Genomic DNA, 22325 nt, shown 5'->3' on the forward strand with positions numbered 1-22325 from the left:
CAGAATGTCCGTCCGGCCATCCATCCATCCATCCATCCACTTGTCTTTACAAGGGTCACAGACTTGCTGGTGCCTATCCTTGCTTCTCAGCCGTCTTTGCAGAGTAAAGCGGATACACCTAGAATGGGTTGCCAGCTTAGTGCAGGTCCATTATATCAGTATTTACATATGGTATATGTTAACATTAAAAAAAAAAAAAAGTCCACTACATTTACACTGGTGTAGATTTGGTGAATATAATACTTAGAGAGAGGGACAGAGACAGAGAGAGAGAAACAGGGAGAGAGAGAGAGAGAAAGAGAGAGAGAGAGAGAGAGAGAGAGAGAGAGAGAGAGGTCATCACATTGGTGAATAAAATAATAATGCAAAAAGATTAACGGATAGTTTACCCACAATAGTTTTGAGCACATTTTTTACGTACATGTCAAATTGGTAGCCCTAACCCTAACCCTAACCCAAGTATCATTACTCCAAATTAGTTTTCACTTTCTGTTTGGTAACACGTGGCGTAGAGGCTTTCCCCAATATGACCAGCAGGTAACGCTACTCTTCCAAAGAAAAAAACCCCATCAATTTCGGATTCAAACTATTGATTTTGGAGCGCAATGCGTGAATTATGAAACACAATGGCTTATAACACACAAAACAGGGAGTGTTTTTTATTTATTTATTTATTTATTTATTTATTTATTTATTTATTTATTTATTTATGTGGTGGAGCACAAATCCATACCCAGTGAGACAAAGTCACTACTCAATTGAAAGCTATACAGTAATTAAAACCCAAGCCTTGCAATAAAAAAGTGATTAAACAAATAATTGTAGCTATAACGGAGGATTAATAAATGGAGCTGTTCCTCTAATGTTGACAAGTGAGTTATGACCCCTGGGCGCTGTGCCAAGCGAAAAACTTCAAAATAAATGCAACTCTGTTAAATGCTATAATAAAAAAATCGCGTTAAGGTGTGTTTATCGTGTGTAACGTAATCTATTTTCCACAGTATCGGGAACAATAAACACGTATTTTAGTTGTACTGTTCATCTAGTTGTGTGCAACTGCAGCGTCATAATGCACCCAGGGTGTTTCACATAGCCGAGATTTTGTTTTGAAGAATGCAACCGGAAGCGCTCCCTTGATCATACCAACGAACAATCACCTGGCAGGTAACCCGTCACGCAGGTTCGGCCAGTCGTTTACGCCTCCAACTGAACCAAGTTCGTGAGGCCAATTCGTTTGGATGCCTTTCTGTGCACAGACGCTTTTTCCAATTCATCATGAGTAAGTCCAGCACTTTAAAAGTGAAGAATTTGTTCAAAGTAAAGTCCCCGGGGAAAGAGGGCAAGGGAACCAAACAGTCGGACTTAATCAAAGATGGAGCAGCCACTTTGTCCTCAGACAAGTCGCGGAATACTTCACCGGCGAGCCCCGGTCCAGGCAGCCCGGCTGACGCCGATGCACTGGCCGCTGACGGCGCCGTCACTTCTCCGAAGGAAAAGAAGGCAAGGCGGGTGTTGTCGTTCAGGTTAAAACGAAAGAAATCCAAGCACAAGGAAGAGAGAGGAGGAGGGGGCGGCGATGATGAATTGTTCCCCAGGGAGCTCGACAGCATGTAAGAGTGAAAACTTACTCAATTTTGCTTCTCGAATATTGTTGACAGAATGAATGTACAGGCAACTGTAACCACTTTGTGTTTATCTCACGCAAAAAAAACGAAGCATACTACGTTATTAACTATTTTGTTAAGACGTTTGCTACAAAATAACATCAGCGCTGAACACCAAAGTGGTTCGGCCCACTTAAATGGCTGACAGCAGATATTATTATTGACATACATTCAAGAACCACTTGTTTGAAGGAGGAGAGAAAGACATTCAGTGATGGGACTTCTGGCTCTGACTCCAAATGTAAATTTACAAATGTACACTAAAATATCCGTTCATAAGACTCGTTTTTTTAGGTTTATTTATAAACATCAATTTTGTGCTCTAAAAATAAACATTGGGAATGATCACTAAGCCAATTCAATTTCAATAACACAATTCATGTCACAAGTCACAAGGTTTGAAGTGATTGGACATTTAGTATCGTGTTCTTCTAAAATATTGTAAGTAGTTAGTGCAGTTTGGCACGTTGAGAATTGCGTCAAACATGGCTTTACGGACATGTGGAAAAAATGAAAAAATAACCATTCAATAACTTGTTATTTTCTCGAGAGCATAATTAACTAAAAACTCATAACTCACGTTACACACATTAGTTAGCCATTATGTGTGTGCAATACATATCAGTGTTTTCACAAAAGCTATCACATCTATCAAATCTCGTCTATGGCCACCTATACGACATCTACGACTGCTCCTCATCTCTGCAGCTTCCACCACTGCCCCTCTGTCCCATGTTTCTCCACTCGGCCCCTGTGTGTTTTTTTTTTTTGCTCTTGCTTGAGTTGTGCCATGACATCTCATGGCTGCTTCACCATTGAAAATCCCTTGCTTAAAATACACAGCGTCAAAAGAGTTCCTGGATGAAAGGATCAGTACAGTGGTTCAGGTACACTATGATGAATCAGAACCAATATCAAGTTTGGTATCTTGATGCAAATATACTTGCTAAGACTTCCAATTTATAGACTGCAAATTTACCATGTGAGCCCTGGGTGCGATTTGAGCATTACATACGATGATCTGAGCGGTGACTTCCAAAGGTTATTGAGCCAGGGCACATGTTTCACACCAGGAAAATGATGGAAAATGATGAAAAATTAAAAAAAATATTATGCAGGTTAAGCGCACCTTCTATCACCTCGACAAGCATTTGATTGTTTTGTCTCTAATGGAACATGCTTGGCTTCAATCAAACAGCATCAAAAAAGAACATTAAAAGATTTTTTCTCAAATAATTGGATGTCGTATATTCTGACAATAAGGCCCGCCATAATGTAACAAACAGTTTCCAAGAAGAGGTCAAATTTACATATACGGGTGCACAGGGTTCTAGAAAAGCAAACCAGGACAGCAAATGAGTCAAACTTCTTTGAACTTCAATTAAACATGCAAACATAGGTCACACTTGATTATGTTGCCCTGTTGATTTTTACGAAATTGAAACCATTCAATGTGGCTTATAGTCCAAAAAATACTGTAAATTGCCACGGCACACCCGATGATCTCTCACAGCACACTAGTTGGGAATAACTGGTCTTGAAGCGGTCTTTGTTTCCTTGAACAATGAGCACAATTAGTAAATAATCACAAAAACCTTTAAAAAAATGATAACAGATTACGGCTGTTTACAAGATAGCTATTTTATATTATACTAGGCAAAACCATCTTAAATCCTTTTTAAAAAAAAAGGCTGCCTGCCTTGGTACAGATTTGGACTTATGTTGGAAAAAAAACAAGGAGTCATGTGGTTTTCATTCACGATGACTGGTTGACAAACCACATGTATCTGAATGAGGACAAGGGTTACGTGAAGTGCCCATCATTCAAAATCTAGAAATGTTGACATGTTTTAACAGATCAACCTTTTAACAGATAAAGAGAAGACTGCATCAATTGAGACTGCCCCCAAATCTCAGGAGCAATAATGTTATAGCTCAAATGCAGTTCAAAATTAATGAACGTCATAGCAGGATTGGAAATGGTGATTCCAGATTGGTTTTGGATCATTTAACATCATCCCACCAGAGTGGCACCTTATATTTGTGCAGGGGACTGACTGATTAGCGAACGGACCGATATGTTGCATTTTCTTGAACGTTAACTTGAAATTTGAATTTTTCTTAAAAGTTTGATTCCAATATTTTTTTCCTTTTCACTGAAAATGAATATAGGCTCCAGTTATCATTTATTGGCTTCCTTGATGATCAACAATTGGTATCAGCCCTGAAAACAACCAAGTCTGAAAACCAGTCTCATTGCTGTGACAGCGAATGAATCTGGGCCGCGATCAGTAAGGAGTGGATTTGACGTCAGAAAAGCAACGCGTGAAAACCAGTAGCAATGGAGGCAGAGTAAATTCAAAATGGAAACAGTCGTGAATGTCTAATGTCTTTGTTGCGGTAAAATTTGAAGATTCATGCTGTCACAAGCATCACTGTGTCTGGCAATTTAACACTGAGTTTAACGTTGATCGAGACAAACTGTCGTCTCTTCAGGGTGCCACTTTTGATGTTATCAGAACGGACTTTGGTCCAACGCTGAAGAGTGACATTGTTCACGAAAAATACATCACAGGAAATAAACAAATTTGATTACACCGTTTATTTTGAACCAGGTCAAACAGTGGTCAATGGGAGGCTTTTCAGTCCCACTTTTCTTTCTCTCAAGATAGTGGGTGTGGCTTTCCAAGCTAGGACAAAAACATATTCATCTGTCATTTGGTCTGGACGGCCCTCAGTTGGGCCCTGAAAGCTCGTATGTATGGAAATAAACCAAGAGACTGTCTTTGATTTATCTCTCAATATACATTAATAACAGTGCATCATCTGCATAAACACCAATGCGACTTTCCTCACCCCTTGTCTTAATGCCCTGTATGAGGGGGTGAATTCTGACCAGTATTGCAAGAGGTTGTAGAGCCATATTGAATAGGGAGGGTGACAACGGGACACCTTGCCTGACACCAAGATGTAACCTGAAGGGCTCAGATATGTCATTATTATTGAGAATGGCTAAATTGGTCCATAAATACAGCAACCTGACCCTGTTAATGTCAAAAACATCTTTAACCTAAAGTCTGACACAAATATGGCGGTTATGTGGTTTTGATCCTAAGCCCCTGTGACCAGTGTCCATGAGCAAGATACTGAAGCCCCAGTTGCTCCTAATAAAGTCATCAGTTGGTGAATGAGTAGACCATATTAAAGTGTTTTGAGTGCCTTGAAGGTGGAACAGCGCTGTATAAGTGAAAACCCATTTATTCAAGTGAAAACCTACCATACTTTGTATCACGTGTCATCATTGAGCCATGTTATGACTTGGGCAACATCTCCCTGCCTACACTAAATCCATAAATACATAATATTTACATATGTACATAGTTTCTTCCACTCAATCTACTCCGTAATATACTCAGAATGTAAGCCTATTCATTTATTAGTGGTTCATTATTACTGCCATTATTGTTCTAATACTGTTTTTGTTGTTGTTTTTGTTTTATTGCTGACCTTATTATTTGCTCGATTATGGAATGTAGTCTGCTTGGGGGAGTGAGCAGAATCAAAATTTCATTGTGTGGTATTACTATGCATGTGACAAGAAAAACTCTTGAATCTTGATAAAATGAATAAATCCAAATAAGATTTGGGAAGTTTTGTTTAGAAAATTTTCTAAGTCATTGGTCATCCTGAAACACTTTTCAGATTTCGTTCAGCCAGTAAACTAAATAAGTCTGAATGAACAACTTCCCTGTAGTACACTTTTCTGATTTAAATCCAGCCATGCTCATAACAATTAAACTTGAACTTCCTTGTTTCAATACCAAGAAGGAAAATGAAAAACTTAAGACGGCCTTCATTAAAGAACAAAGACAGGAAAATTAGAAAGGTGTCACAGAGTTTCAGGTGGCCGACGTACAGCCATTTTCACCCAACCGATTTACATCAGTCAAATGTAACAAAATGAAGCAAACTCCGACAAATGATCCTTGAGTAGATTGAGCACTTCAACAATTGAAAGCAGCCTCGGACCAAACTGACATGCAAACACAGCCAGCCTTGCAAACATGACTCTTTTTTCCAACCAATTATTTGCATTTCAGCTATTTTGTTCTTTTTGTTGTTGTTTTTGTTCTTGTTGTTAATGTCACTTGCCAAACTATGCAGTGTTTTACATTTTGTTTTCAATTCCACAGCAGTCAAAATAGGGTGCAAAAAAAAAAATGCTTGCCACCAAGGGGACAACAATTTTTTCAACCCCACTGCATTGAGGAAAATTTGTGACATACTAGCAATGTTGTTAGGAATAAGAAATTTGTTAATTTTGCCAATCATTTAACATGATGATTATTATTATTATTATTATTATTATTACATATGTGATGCATATTTTGCTTAGCACATCTGCCTCACATTTCTGAAGTTCTGGATTTTGGCCTTTATTCGTGAAGTTTGCATGTGTTTGGGCTGTGGGCCTCTAAATTGACATGCCTGCTAATTGTCCATTTGGGCTACCACCAATGATTTTTTTCAATAGTTTCAATATTTTTTTGTCGACCAATCACAACCACTTGTTTCTTAAAATTAGCTAAAGCTCTGATACAGGTTCCAAATAACCTCATGATTCTTTGATGTCAAATCAAAGACAATATAGTATATTTAAAGGGCCCGTAACATGAAAAGTCAACTTTTCCTTCTTCCAGGAAGGCGTAAGACTAGTAAAGAAGGGGAAACACTTCCTGTGAGACTTCCTGGATGAAGAAAACACATGCGAGGACAGAAATGAGTAAATGACACAGAAATAAATCAAAAATATATTAAAGCGACTAGCCGACGATGGGAAAACAACATCGACTAATTTACATTATCGAGATTGTCGACAATTTTAATGATTCGTGATAGCTCTATTGTACTGTACATAGGCTTGCAAGTTTTATAAGTGTAAATGCTTATCGATTTTGTGCTTATGGACTGAGTATCAGTCCAGGGTGGACCCCACTTCTTGCCCAAACTCAGTTTAGATCCATGCCCATAGGACTAGCAGTATACAAATAGGGGCTCAAGTCCAAAACAATTGGATAATAGGTGGTGTTCCTTTAACTCTCGTTTGTTGTCACTAGATTGATCTGTAATAACAAGAGTTGGTTTGATTATGAACAAGACTGGCAGCAGCACTAAAGAAACCTGTCATGCGGGAATGACGCATCAATCATTACGGGCAACATTATGCTGCACGTCAGCTAAGTCATACAGACAGAAGACAGTGTTGGAACACCACAAACCCATAGGCACACATGTGACAGGCATGATTAGCACAGCCACTTGTTTGGTCACATTCGAAATCATCCAACACCAGACGGTAAAACGAGATTTTAATTGTGCCACAATTATTTAGCTCGGTTTTTCTTCTTACTTTGACCTGCTTCTCCTCTAGTTGTTGATTAATTTGGTCATGATCACATGTTGATTAAATGATTATTTGTTGCACCTCTAAAATATTATTAGAGATTACCAGTAGAACAATCCATTTTCCATGCTTGTTGACATTTTAGCATGAACAAGCTAGCCTGAGAGTCAAGGCTTTATTTTCCATTTGACGTCACTCTTTGATTCATGTTTAGTCCATACTTAAAATGCCGTAATATGCATTACCGAGGCTTGTTTGGCCTTGTTAAAGTAAAGCTCGAAGATTTTGTCCTACTGAGTCAACTTGTTCTTAATAGAGGAAACAGTTTCCTATGCCACTCAAACGGCATGTACCTGCGGTATATGTCATTATGTCAGTGGAACAAATACTGTACTTGTGGATTTGTGAGAGAGTGACATCTCCTTTTTTTCCCTTTTGTAACTCTGTTTGCCTCGATAGACCAACTAACCAGGAGAAAGCAGGCTGTGCCCCTGTATGAAAACATCCAGAGGGATTGGTCTCTGTAAATGATAACATGTCATAAATCTCCCTGTGTACAATGGGCAAAATAGTCTAAAACAGAAAGTAAATAATTACAATGGGTCCCAGTCAATACTGACATACAATGTTTCAAGATTACGAAGGCCGCTTCATGAAATGGTTTCAAGATTCAAGATCCGAAGTGTTTATTGTCCTGTGTAAAATGTAGAAACAAGTTTCTCTGTACAATGAAATGCTTAGTTTGCTGTCCACATGAATGTCGTACTAACAAGAATAAGTACCAAATTAAAACAAGAAACAAGATATAAACAACACAGTAGAGGGCGAGCACAAGTATGGAGTTTCTGAGTCTACTAGTTCTGCATTTTACACTTCGGTACCTCCGGCCTGACAGGAGCAGAGTGAACAGTCTGTGTTGAGGATAGGTGGGGTTCTGGATGATGGAGCAGCTTTCCTGTGGACTCTGAGCTGGTAGAATTTTCTGCAGGGTGGACAGGGGAGCTCTAGTGATCTTCGATACTGTCTTGACCACTCTCTGCAGGCATTTGCAATCTATAGCAGTGGAGCTGCAGTACCACACAGTGATTCACCTGGTTAGGATGGACTCAACAATACAGCTGTAGAAGCTGCTGAGGACCCTTGGTGACATACCAAACCTCCTCAGTCGCTGCAGAAAGTACAGGCACTGTGGACCCTTCTTTACCAGCCATGTGGTGTTAAGTGTCCAGGTGAGCTCCCCCCTGATATGTCCATGCCCAGATATTTAAAGCCGCTCACCCTCTCTACTTGCCGCCCTTTGATGAGCAGTGGCCGATGAGTCCTCCTCTCCTTCCTCATGTGCACTGTCATCACTTTGGTCTTGTCTGTCTTGAAAGTGAGGTTGTTGTCTTCACACCACGTCATCAGCCTGGCTTACTCTGTCACAGCGTGTGACTTTGATGAAGCACATCTCTCGGGCATGCCTACAAGACATGTGATAGGCTCTTGGCGTGACCATGGGAGTTGAGGTGGGAGCAGATTAAAATTTGCGATGTATAAAAAAAATGTAAAGTAACGTCAAGGTTAGGGTTAGCGGTGGCCGGAAGTCTAATTAGCGATTAGCCTGTAGCTAACCAAACATGATAAAAGTCAGAGTTTACACTTTTAAATTCTAATTTTTTACTAAAGAAATTTAGGTTAAAGATTTACAATGCTCCATTGCAGCGCTGCTCTTTTCTGTTCTTCCTTCATGTATACCTAACAGCGTGTATGCATTTCATGCGGGAGATGCGCCCCCTACAAGACAAGTGATTTGTTCCCAGTGTGACCATCGACCAATGAGGGCAGGAGTAGATACGACACCTGTGCAGGAGTAGATAACAACTCCTTCCCTCAGTCAGTGCCCGAAAAACTGTGTGAGTGTGTATGTATGTATATATGTGTATATATATGTGTGTATATATATATATATATATATATATATATATATATATATATATATATATATATATATATATTACTTCGCGATTAATGGGGGTGTCAACCCCACACGAAGTCTGAAACCCGCGAAGTAGGGTATCAGTTCCTAGATTTCTATGTACGCTCCAATATAGCCGCAGTAACCATCAACAATCAATCAATCAATCAATCATCTTTTTTTTTGTATTTTTTACGTATTTTATTTCCTTTCTCCTATTATTTAACATGACATTATCCTTATTAACATTATTAACATTATTGTATATTCATGAAAGAACTAATATTACTTAGTTTGTTGAGAATTTGTTCTCAGGACTGGTTATCTGCACCAAGACTTCGGTGAAAGAGTACGCAAGTCATCACGTTGAACTTCACATTTATTTTGGCTCATGTATGGTGTATCATATAGTATCTGTTGAATAATAAATCAACAACAATGTTAAAGTCAGTCAACTAACATTTAAACACTTACCGAACTTTAATCTATGAATTTACTGTATCTTTAGCCGACATTAGCGGGTTAGCAACAACTAACTAACTACTAACTATAAAGTGCAACCTCTACACAAACAAACACATAAACAGAATGATAATAAACTATAAATATGAGCTTACGTTGTCATTCACTACGTCACCGTAACAAGCCGAATGATGCACAGAGAAAGTAAAACAGGAAACGGAAATGCAACGCAACCCGACAAATTAAAAGTATACATTTCAAAATAAGATAAAATAACGTCACAAACTCATGCTTGAAGAATTCTTAACATAGTTATTAACTAATATTACTTAGTTATTTGATGAATACAGTACTTTATAATGTACTTTTTTGTCTTTTTCATTTTTGCGCATTTTTTAAATTATGTTTTATTTTTAAATATTTGTAATTTTTTCCTGGAAAAACCCGCGAAGTACTGAGACCGCGATATCTGAGACCGCGAAGTAGGAAGGATCACTGTGTGTGTGTGTGTGTGTGTGTGTGTGTGTATATATATATATATATATATATATATATATATATATATATATATATATATATATATATATATATATATATATATATATATATATATATATGCATTCTCTATTTAGCAAGCATGTGCCTATAATCTTGAGCCTTTCAATAAAAAAGACCAGTCACGAGTACGCCCAGGCTGTCATTAATATTATGCTCAGCAAATAACATGTCTGTTTACAAAGCCACCTTATTTGGCTGGGTTAAGTTGAAGTGTCATTTGTTTATTACACTGGTACAGTTTGTTTTGGCAGGTGTGAGAACATGATAGTACACAGGTGCAGACCAAAACTTTTGGGATGGTGTTTGTAATATCTACCCTGTACAGAGTATGAGCCAGGTAGTATCCAGCTCAACTTCCAGGTATCCCCTGAAAGCTTTGGCAAAAGGACTCCATTGTGCTTCTACTTATGGATAGCCCTGCACCAGGTATTCTGCACAAATTGTTATGTGCACAGAAGTCAAAACTTCCTCCTTTACAATCCAGTTAAGGATGAGGCACGGAAGACTATTGGTCAATTGTCAAAATCATACCCCTTTTTAAATTTTAAAATGTATGTGAGGTGCTCATTATTCTGTTTTCTCACATAGGTTATCAGGCATTTACTTTCAATGAACCTTGAAATGCACCTATGTGTTGTCACAATTATTGATTATAGTTGTACAATATGTTTTCAGTCTGATGTGTGTGTGGTGCAGTCCAGAGTCCTCTCACTCCATTGATTACGGTACACAGTTTTTGCTGGAGTGCACTCATTTTAAATACACAAATCAGATATCATGTGGTTGTCATCATATGATCACAAAGATTGTAGCAGTTAGTTGTATCATTTTGTTATCTCTGCTGATTTGTGGTTGTGTATTTGATTCACAGATGAATTTGGTTACAGTCTAAAAAAACATGCCAATACCAGTACACATATTTAAGTCTTGACTGCTCAGTGACACCAAGTACTGTATTTTCCGCACTAAAAGGCACATCTAAAAGCCATCGGTTTTCTAAAAAATAAGCATTAGCCATTACTAAACAAACAATGTGCCACAAATAACCCGTTTGAAGGGATGTGCATCGATGCTAACATTAGCGACTGACACGCTAAACAAGCATGGTCGCGATCTTTTCAAATGCTAATTAGATGGTTGGCAAGAGTATGGTACATATAAGAGGTGATCAAAGCTAGAAAGCGTCAATAGCATGTGGCAAGAACGATATCCAAAACACATAAAAACACAGACTTACAGAGAGTTTGAGGAGGAAGGAGCGGTAAAGTTGTGTGATGCTACATACAGTTTAAGTAAAACTTGTTGATCATCAAAAAATTATGAAAGTTGGTCATTCATGATGAAGTGGAAATGCTTTATATGGTCCTCTTGTGTTTATAAATGTTTTTCTTGCCTTTTATAATTGTTTTATAAATGTACTTTTATGAATACCAAATACAGTATAGTGAGTACAGTATAGCTGCAGCCTTACAATAGAGCATAGTGAACTGTGTGGCAGGATCAGAAAATAGAAAATCAAGAAATCGGCACAAGAAATGTTTGTTTTCAATTGAAGCAGCTCTACTGGAACTCATTACATCATAAAGGTACAAGCAGTTGTTCTTGGAAATCGGTTGGATCACTCGCTTATTTCTCAGTAGCACACAATGATGAGAACCTCTTTTTGTTTTGTGTTTTCAAAATATTTTTGGCTTTTGTGATGGACGTGAAAAATACCGCTCCTTTAACCAAGCCTATGTAATGCAGTCACTATTATGTGTACCGTAATGGAAGGCATATACGGAAACGGGCCCTATAACACATACAGTACACATCACCTTCTCACACAAAAGGACGAAGCTCTCACACCACCGTGCCTGTAAAAGGAGGAGTGCTTTTTACGCAGTCCAATTGGGATTAGGCCAGAACATTTTTAGTACCTGAACAAAGGTCTTATTGTTCAAGAATGTTAAAATATTATGCTTTGTTTGAAAAGAGAAAACACTTGAAAAGCTTTGAAAATATGCAATCTCATCAAATATTTTTCAACATTACATTTCATAATTCCTTGTTTACTTCTACCAAAGGCAAGGCAGTTTTTTTTATAAAGCACATTTGTTACAAAAGGTAATGCAATGTGCTTCACATAAATAAAATTATATTTCAAAGCCTTGTAAATAGATATTTACAAAACAATATGAATGAAATTAAAAGTAATTTTATAAAATGAAAATTTAGTGTGCAGCTAAAAATGGACTAACTGACATTGATCATGTTGATGGTCGAGTTTGAATCCAGCTCAGTTAAATGTTCAGTTTCCACCTTCATGTTGGTTATTAATTCCAAGGGAAGTCAAATGGCTGCAGTCTGTGTAGAGTTTCAGACACACCCAACATCTGGCAAACTCATTTTCCAAGCACTCCCATACACAGTTGCTCTTTCTAAACAAACATTGAGGCCACATGTTAACAGACATTTTGGTGCCTGTTTTTCCTCATCAGAAGCAATTCAGGAAGTCATAAAAATTACTTAGCAATTAGAAGGTTTGTCTGAAGTCTAACTTTGAGCATGAAATTGACAAGTTCTGCACTGTTGTACACACATGCATACACGCACGGAGACACACTCAACAGGTTTTCTGACCTACTGAGGACAGCCCATTGACATATTGCCTGACCCTTACACTAACCTCAACCAAAATTGGGGTCTGAACGTGTGGGGTATATAAAGACATTAACACCCCACCACCCACCCACACACACACGAACATATGTGTATATATATATATATATATATATATATATATATATATATATATATATATATATATATATTTTTTTTTTTTTATTTATTTATTTCTTTATTTCTTTATTTATTTATTTATTTCACTGAGGAAGTTTAATCCGGCTAGCAATATTATTTTGTGAAGCATGAAAAAAATGAATAGGACCAAACCCACAAGTCCACTCACCATTGTATTTTAATGCCCATGCATATGTCAAAGGATTCACTGAATCGTGGTTCTGTCCGATCAATTCTTTTATTGAAAGAAAAGAAAGAAAAAACAGTTAACAAGTGTGGCGTCCCGAGTTGCTGTCAGACGCAACTCACACTTGTACTCAATAACAAGTAACTGACTCGCTCAATCCTCCTCGTGATCGGACAACAACGAACATTACGATCCACAGAAATTCTTACTTTTACAAGAAATGCCCAGATCAGCACTGCAAATTACAAGCCGAAGTAATCAATTGCCAAGTTTGTGCCACTGGGCCAGATGATGAGGAGGATCTTACCTGATGGCATCTCCTAGTGTCATGGCATCTTAACATTGGGTGTTAACTTACCGCTAAGTGCTCAATATGGCACAATTTGGACCCCTTCAGAAATGGTATCCAACCTCTTCTGTCATGTATTTAATTACGTGGGTGTCACCCAGTGTCCAAAATGAAACATAACAGCACCATTTTATTTTGTTCAAGTCTTTGCACTTGACTGCACTCCTTGCAACGTTGTACAACCACAGATTCGAAAAATGTATTTATTTTCATTCATCTTGTTATGTGTTCTATACAAAAATGCATTTTCTGAACAAATAGTATTGAAAGAAATGTTCCATTAGTTTCATACAAGTTAAGGTGTTGAGATAGATCGGGGACCAGTTGACTTCGCTGTTTGTGAGGAAATGGGACCACGTTGCAAAAATGTACACATACAGTCATTGACACCAACTGTTTTTTTAAGATATATTTTTTACCCCTCCGACCCACTTGAGAATTGATCTTTCTACATCCGGTTCTTGAGCTAAAATGTGTTTGACACTCTGGCTTCACAGTATATTCTAGAATATTTTTTGACAACCATATACAATTGAGAGAGGTTACACCATTCATTTTGTGTGCCTTGTTCAATTGTAAGCAGATATGTGTTTGCCGCACTCAATGAGTGTTTGTTTAGACTGCCTGTTTATAATGGCAAGATGAGGAGCTGTTGACAGCTGTTTAGCAATTAGATTGTGCTCTGTGGCAATACTTATATCAATCTATTGAATATAATGAGTTTGATGTGAAGTAAAAATCCCCAAGTTTTTTAAACAAAACAATCGTCAATGAAAGTAAACCACTCAAAATCAGCTGACTCATTTAAAACACTGCTTAATACAATGTAGCTGTGTGAATGTGTGTGTGTGTGTGTGTGTGTGTGTGTGAAATTATCCAACATTTAATAATTAAATGTAAAGTATTTGCATTTTTCACACTGTTCTAATCAAACAGCTGGATAAGAAGAAGCAGCAGTGAATTGCGAGTCTTGTAGTGTTTTGTAGCTGTCCCTTCCATGCATTCAATGTTTGCAGCATGAGGTCATACTGTATTACTCTATATGCAATACAGTACATTTCTGGAGGCCTAGAAAAATTGCAACGTTTCAACACTTGCCGTTGCCCTAGCTTTGTCTTCAATTTCTTTACCCGGTTGCTGTTGTTTAGCTCTTTGTCCAATAGAATTCCTTTAAAAAGTATTTTCCTTTGAATATGTTATGCATGGCAAAAGATACAATAACTTTTTGCTTCAGTGCCATTCCAGTGAACATTACTATATGTATAAAGTTATCATGTAAGTATAGTGATAAGAAGGCCTTTTGTCTGCTGTGCAATGACTAGGTTCAGACAAGTTGGGGCTGGTTTGAGTTGGTGTTGAAAGAAACCTAGATTTCACCCAAATGGTTTTAAACACTATCAGGGCTTGGTTTTAAAACATGGCGCATGCAGTAGACTATCATTTTACTTTTAGAATAACAAAATATTCGCCTGCACTCTTTGAAAATATAAATGTGAGTTAATCCATCAGTGTTGAATGTTCTTTTAGTTCTAAATGGATTCACCCACCCATGTGTTTATGATATTTACAAAGACTAGTTCAGACTGGTTTGACTGTAGTGTCTTAATGTAATCATGATATATAAAGTATCATGATATCAAGTTTAGGCAGATTCATCAATGGTTGACCATCAATGAGGTTAAAGTAGGGCTCACCCACATTAGGTCTTTTCTGTTTAAAAAAAAAGATATATATATATATATATATATATATATATATATATATATATATATATATATATATATATATATATATATATATACATACGTACCTCAACACCTGTACTAAATGAATATGACTCATTGTGACAACAAAGAGCACATCCATATGTTTTTTATAGCAACCCTCGCTAGGCTTTAAAACATTTGACATGTGGAAGATATCTATAAAGCAGATACTGTAACACCAGATATTAAGGTATAATAACCCAAATGTTTCAACATCATCAGCCCCCAATGTCGAAGTCCTTGCATAATGACCGCATTACACTAGATTGGCGCATATTAAAAAAAAAGAATATATAGAATAGTCTCAGTGCAATGACTTCAGATGTTTTCAGTTTAATTTTAAGAGAAATTATTTAGTTACTGTAGACTGGATGTGGACCAGATCAATAAAAGTCCAAAGACTTGCCCTAAGTATTCGGAGTGTGTTTGTGCAGTGTTTTTATATTCAACCAATGAAAATATTTGTGAGGTCGGACTAAAGCTAAAAGAATGTCTTGCTCATTTTCAGTTCTAGTTGGTCCAAAAAAAAATGTATGATTGTGTTAAGGTCTGGTTCTCAGGTGTTTCCACAACAAACTCCTCTCATCAAGTCTTTTAGCGTCTTGCTTTGTGTGTTGGCCCTCATACAGTACATGCTGAAACCAAAAAGTTCCTACGATTGACCAAAATACGGCGCTCCAGCTTATGAGTCAAATGGGTGAAGTGAGATAAAGTGAGGTGTGGTCAGTTCACCCAGCAGCTCAGCTGCGTAAAGAATGTAAATATGATATACGCTATCTCCTCTTCTGCTACTGATGTGCAAAACAAGACAGCACCCAGACAGACAGTTGTTGGTGTTATTTTTAAATTTTGCATATAAACATCTTAATGATAGAAATATGGTCTTCATGTCAGGTCTCACGCAGTCCTTGCATTCATATAGCAAGGCAATCCGCAATCATTGAGTCAACTGCTAATGGTCAAGGAAAAACAATCCGCCTCTGCCCCCTTGTGGAGAAAATACATTATTGCTGACTTGTTTTTGTTCTGATGAAGCTTTTTTTCTCTCCTCACATCTGTCTTGTTGAAAATAATTCCATAATAATAGCAAAATAATGTACAGTAGATGAACAGTAATGCTTTTTCACTTTAGTATTTTTTTATTATTATTTTAATCTATTACACCACTTTATTCTTGTGCAAATGTATTAAATCCTTTGTTTGATTGGGTCAATGTATCTTATGTATGTCCATACGGTATTTCCAGCCACATAAAAAACGCTCCTCATGCCTCACACACGAGCCAGAATGCGCAAAGGCCCTCTAATTACTCAGTGAATGTGGTACCCAACTTTGAACATGTTGCCCGCCAAGTGTCATATTGTCTCTCCGAAGAGAGTTGGATTTTTCTTTTGTACATTTGAACTCACCTCAAAGGCAGTGGCATGCTCTGCAAGTTAAAACAATGAAAAGTCAGTGAATATTGAGACACTAGCTTTTTTGTCATAGAGAATATAAATCATTATACAATAGCACATAGTAGTAGCAAAGCCTGAGTGAAATCTTTTGTAAAGACCCACTGAACAGTGGACTGTGAGAGGGGGAGAAAGCCAATGACCTCATATCCTTTTGCCCCCCCCCCCTTTTTTTTTGTTTCCCGCCTTGCTTTACCAGGAGCTACGACCAGATGAGTGTTTCGACTGCATACTCATTCCAGACTGAATCGGAATGGGACCTTCGTTCTGACTCCAACTCCATGATCTCCTTCAACATGACTCAGCAAGGAAGTCCCACCTCACCATCCAAGCACTTCAAGGTCAGTGTTGATTAATTAATGCAAATTCTTGGTGGTGGTCTTGAACTTTTAACTGTGCACCTCATGTACAGTACCTATCCTGCAAACCTCCTGTAATTTGCACAGTACTGTTTGAAGTTTAGTTTCTGAGTTTGACATCAATACATACTTGTAAGTATATTCTTTACATGTTCTGGTAGACAATATCCTTACTTATTACCTGGCTCAAAAATCACTCACTATTGGTCTTGCACAATTGCTCTTGTTCTTATTTAAAATCCCATCAGTTGAGTGAAATGAAGTATTGGTAAGTTAGGAGTTCATTTAGACTGCTTTGTGACTGTTGTTTCTAATATTTCGGTCAAACATTTCTTGCCATTTGCAAAACACAGTCCAGTTCAACCCTGCCCATCAGTCGTGAGTATTTGACGCCAATTAGAATATTTGTACCATCAATTAAGGTAAATAATAATCCGTTTTGTAATTTCAACTTCATCGGATGTGCACCTGATGATGAGACGTCGCAATTTTTCCATAGCATTTGTCAAAACTGCAGTAAATCAAATCCACACCTATTTCTAAGTTCCAGTTCTGCGTCTAGCTCTTTTCTGCCTGCAGGGGGCGCAAGTTAACATGTCGGGTAGCCAAACATAGTAGGCAGTGCAAGACATAATAGAAAGAGCATTATCCTGTAGGATGTCATTGTCCTTGGGCTATTTTTCTACCAGAAGCTGACAAACCTGCTCGCCCACCTTGTCCCATCTCTGCATGTGTGTCATGAAGAAGCCCATTTAAAAAAAAAAGTAATAACAATGATAATAATAATGATAATAATAATAATAATAATAATAATAATAATAATAATAATCAACATTTGAATGGACTCAAGCTTTACTTTGTACTAAAGTAATACTGATGTGTCCGAGGCTGTCTATTGCATATGACAGTGTAAGTGTGAGCTTTAGTGTGAATGTGAGTGTATGCACTCTTTTGCTGGTATAGGCTTTGGCTTACATAAAGAAGTTAGGCATAAAGTACTCTTCTGGGATTTACTTTGAACCTATCTTAGTAATTTTGTAGTTTTTTTGTTTGTTTGTTTGTTTGTTTTTTGCAAAGAGGGACAAGTAGCTGTAGTAAGACTTAAAAACTCACTGAACAGAAGATACAATTTGAAGGTTTCACCAAGTAGGATTACGTGAGTGGTCGTGTTTAGTGGCTGGTAAATGTGATACTGTGTGAGGAAAAAAGGAAATTCAAGATCTAACCGAGGCTACCCAGGTGTCGGTTTTATTCTGTTTAAACATAAACTGGAAATCCCAGCCATGAGCAGGTGCTTGTTTAGTCAAATAATGATAACATTTGACATTGTCTAAAGTTTTTTGCTCTGTTTGTTTAATTCCAGAAATATCAAAACAATTGTGTCACACACTGAGCAATTGGTGTTTGAATTAACTGTTAAAGGAGCAAGATCATGATTTTGTTGTGTTACTCCTTTTTGTAGTGGAAATAATGAAGTCCGTTCAGACGGAGGAAGGCTGGGCTTTGGCGCTTTTCCACACCCTTTTTAATGTTATCAAACTGTAAATGGCACGTTTGCCATGTGAGCCAATCCGTTTCATTTGTGCTTTGTGTCATGTTGCTGCATGGTCAAATGCAAATGACCATGCCCTCAAGACAGACACTTTGCTCACAAGCTCTCATGCTGCTTTTTGTCACGCGTATAGGGCAGGACTAACTCCATATTGAAATTATTTCAATGACAGCTGTTTTGGAGATTGTTTTAAAAGAGACTAGCTGTGCTGTTTCGATTTTTTCCTTCATCTTTCTGCAAGGAATGATTACAGCTTGTTAAATGGTATGTAACTTTTTGTTCCTTTCTTATTACACAGTCCACATTGGGTCAACTTGTGTGATTGTTAACTTTGCATTTTTATATATATTTATTTCTTTATTTCATTTTTTACTTGCCACTGAGGTTAGAGAGTCACGTAATTTCAATTCTCTGTCTGTCCTTGCACATGTGGTAGAATTGACAATAAAGCAAACTTTGACCTTTTTTTTTTTTTTTTATTGACCTACACTTGCGCTGCTCACGTATTGTTATGGTTGTCGTCCCTAACGTTAATATGCTTTAAAATGAAAGGCGCATAACCTAAACATGCACCTTCACAGTCTAATAATCTGTACTGTTACTCAGATAATGTTTATTGTAACGTACACTTACACAGCCATAAAGATATCTCGTTTGAATGTGTATTATCAAAATACTTTCAGTTTTGTGTGTAGAGCTGCACTTTGATATTAGACTGGGATTGTTTCCTTCGTACGTTGGTCAGGCGAGAACTTTTGTATTGAACTTTATTTTTCATCATCACTGAGTTAAATCATTCATCTTAATTCGACAATTGTCTTAAAATGTTGAGATTAATATTTTGGAGAAAATATATTCAAAATAAAGTACCACATTTTCCGCGCTATAAGGCGCACCGGATTATAAGGCGCACCCTCAATTAATGACCTATTTTGAAACTTTTTCCACATATAAGGTGCACTGGATTATAAGGCGCACCCTCAATTAATGACATATTTTAAAAAATTCAATTACTGACATATTTTAAAAAGTTTTCAATCAGAATATAGTAATACTCAAAGTAATAACAATAATAAGTCAAATAACTTTAAACTCTCAATAGCATAATAACTCAATGTCAATATGACCAACCTTGTTCAACTGTAAACACACAAAAGAAACAGGTAAAGCTTACTTTATCAGTTCATTCCCCATCTACGAATCCCAATCTCAATATTGATCCATATATAAGGCGCACCTGATTATAAGGCGCACCATCAGCTTTTTAAAAAAAATTAAGGCTTTTAGGTGCGCTTTATAGTGTGGAAAATACGGTAAAGGAATTCAGAAGTAACAAATTAAACATTGGCACTGTTTTTTAATTTGTTTTGTAATATTACATACATTTAAAAAAGAATATGGTTAAAAAAAAAAGGTGTCAATTTGGCACAACAACTCATGAACCCATAATTTGGAATTTATTACAGATTTGATTTTTGTGTGAGGTTAGTTACTAGACTTTACGCCGATCTGATGGGATTGATCTTGATTGGACAATACAGTATTTGGCATTTTATGCAAAATCTGTATTATTATTGTTATTATTGATAAATATTACATCAATATTTTTGTTGATACTATTTACACAGTATATGCAGTAAATAAACAACATTTAAAAAAACATATAGCTCTAGCTTGTGATTGGATTGCTGATTATTTTTAAACTGGTGGGTTGGCAATTGCAATCAGATCGAAGAATCTTGATCGTGTAAAGTCTATAAGTTACGTAGGAATATAAGTGACAACAGTGTGTGTGTTCCTACGCTCACAATATGGATATTCATCTTGTGTCTGTCCCTTGTCAGAATTCAGAGGAGAAAAAGGGTGTGCTGGATCGTCTTAGTCACTTCTTTAACCCCAAGAAGAGGAGGAGCCGAGGCAGCCACACTTCCGACACGTCTGTCAATGCGAGTTGTCCGGGTTCTCCAACATCACCCTTGTCTCCAAATTCTTCCTTGCGTAAACAAGAAGATGAGTCCAAGACTCCGACTCCCTCCCGAAAAGACGGCAAGCCAACCAAACTCGGCGTAAGAGTGGTGAGCAGAGAAACCCTCAGCCAAAGCTCCAGCCCCAGCGCCTCTAGTTTGGTCTCACTACTGACAGATGAGGCAGATGTTCCTTTTGCAGACTCCAACAGCAGCGGCTGTAGTAGTGTGAGGGAGGTTCCTGTGTGCAGGGTGAGCACCGCCGGTAGTCAAAGGAATTCAGGGAATGTGACCCCCACTGCTCTGGACTTTGCAAGCACCACTTTGCCATGTTCCGATTCAAATTCAGAGATAGGATTTGCAGAGTCAGTGGTAGAGGAGGTAAGCAAAAGGCTGCATGTGAATTTGGAAGATATCACTGTAAGGAAGGCAGAAAGTTTGACTGTGACTGGTTCTAATACCACACCCGACTTGCCAACACTTCAAATTCCCTTTCCAAGCAATTCTGCATCTCCAAAGTCACCTAACTTAACTTCTATAAGCTTAGCGACAACCAAAACATCAGTTAAAGTTGGAGAAAATGTCCACAGTACAATGTTAAAGGGAATAACATTGAGCTCTCAGTTACCCGCAACTAAACTCATTTCAACTGAAAAGGGTCCTCCAGATGTTGGCAAGGAAGATTCATCACAAAGCCATTCACCGGAAGAAGACAAAGTCCTACTTGTTGAATCTCCCACAAACCTATTCAGTGCTGTATTCGTTTATACTCACCTGGAAGGGGAGGAGAGAATTGGGAGGGAGGAAATGAGAGAGCATAGAGTGAAGGAGGAGGAGGACGAGGTTTTCATTCCACTTTCGCCTCCCCTGCTGGCCATACCTGTCACAGTATTTTCTGAGGATGACTCCATTACTCAGGAGAATACAGGCACCACTAGCAGCTTTCCAGAGTTGTCGTCATCTGTGCCAACTACTGTGGATTTGCAAATGACTTTACGGCAGCCAGAGGAGCCTGACACTGGCACAGACTCAAAGAAACACCCACTTAAGGAGAATCAAGGGTCAAAAGAAGCTTGTGTTACACGCAAGACAGTGAATCTGCCGTCAAAGCCCAAGGTTGTGGCCCATGAAGTGCACAGTAGCCCAGAGCTAAGTTCGGAAAGGAATAAGCAAGCAGAAGACGAGGGCACCACGGATACCAATTCAAAAACCTCTGAGCAGACAAAGAAGAATCTGTGAGTATCTGCATTTTTTTGAAAAGCTCCTTTAAATGGCGGAAATGAGAGCAGGTAAGTTCAACCTTCATGCAACCTGATCTTAAGATTCCCATGTGCCTTTGTACCACAGGAGAACAATACGCAGTAACTGAGGCACTGAAATATTTATATTGTGAGCATCTATTCACACAGAGTGAGACCATTTTTACAACAGTTGAAGCTAAAAGTAGCTCTGACCTTGTCATAATTATTATACTTTGCAACTTGAGTGTAAATCAGTCAGTCATTACAAAATTGATCATTACAAAACTTGCTGGACAACCCAGCCACAACTGCTGCACTCTTAGTTTGATGCATTAAAAAAATTTATATAACGAATGTGCACAGACATCAGACATTGATCCATCTTGATAGGTTTGCCTGAGGAATGCCTGGTTTATATACTGTACCTAGTAGGCGCCTGCAGAGCTGTTTTTTCACAAAGTTTGTCTTTAACTAGATTTCCAGTACAGTATATTCTTTGTGCCCCCAAACAAAATTCTGTGTCCAGAAAATGAATGAAAAACACCGTACTGTAACTACTTACAGTGACGCATGATGGTTGCAGTGTCGCGCTTTGTGTTTTGTTTTTTTCCCCTATACTATTTGAGT

General features: G+C 37.7%; 1 protein-coding gene across 1 annotated transcript in view; it reads left to right on the forward strand.

Annotated features, from left to right (window-relative positions):
* Positions 1 to 1275: 1275 nt before the first annotated feature.
* The window catches only part of crybg1a (crystallin beta-gamma domain containing 1a), a 37357-nt gene continuing 16307 nt past the window's right edge, over positions 1276 to 22325 (forward strand). The window contains exons 1-3 of the mRNA XM_088433649.1: positions 1276 to 1610; positions 16782 to 16923; positions 20338 to 21692. Coding sequence (XP_088289775.1) covers positions 1276 to 1610; positions 16782 to 16923; positions 20338 to 21692 — 1832 coding nt within the window. The remainder of the gene's footprint in view (positions 1611 to 16781; positions 16924 to 20337; positions 21693 to 22325) is intronic.

Source organism: Hippichthys cyanospilos, chromosome 14 (genome assembly GCF_059441005.1).
Source record: "Hippichthys cyanospilos isolate Australia breed blue-spotted pipefish chromosome 14, RoL_Hcya_1.0, whole genome shotgun sequence".
Lineage (NCBI taxonomy): Eukaryota > Metazoa > Chordata > Actinopteri > Syngnathiformes > Syngnathidae > Hippichthys > Hippichthys cyanospilos.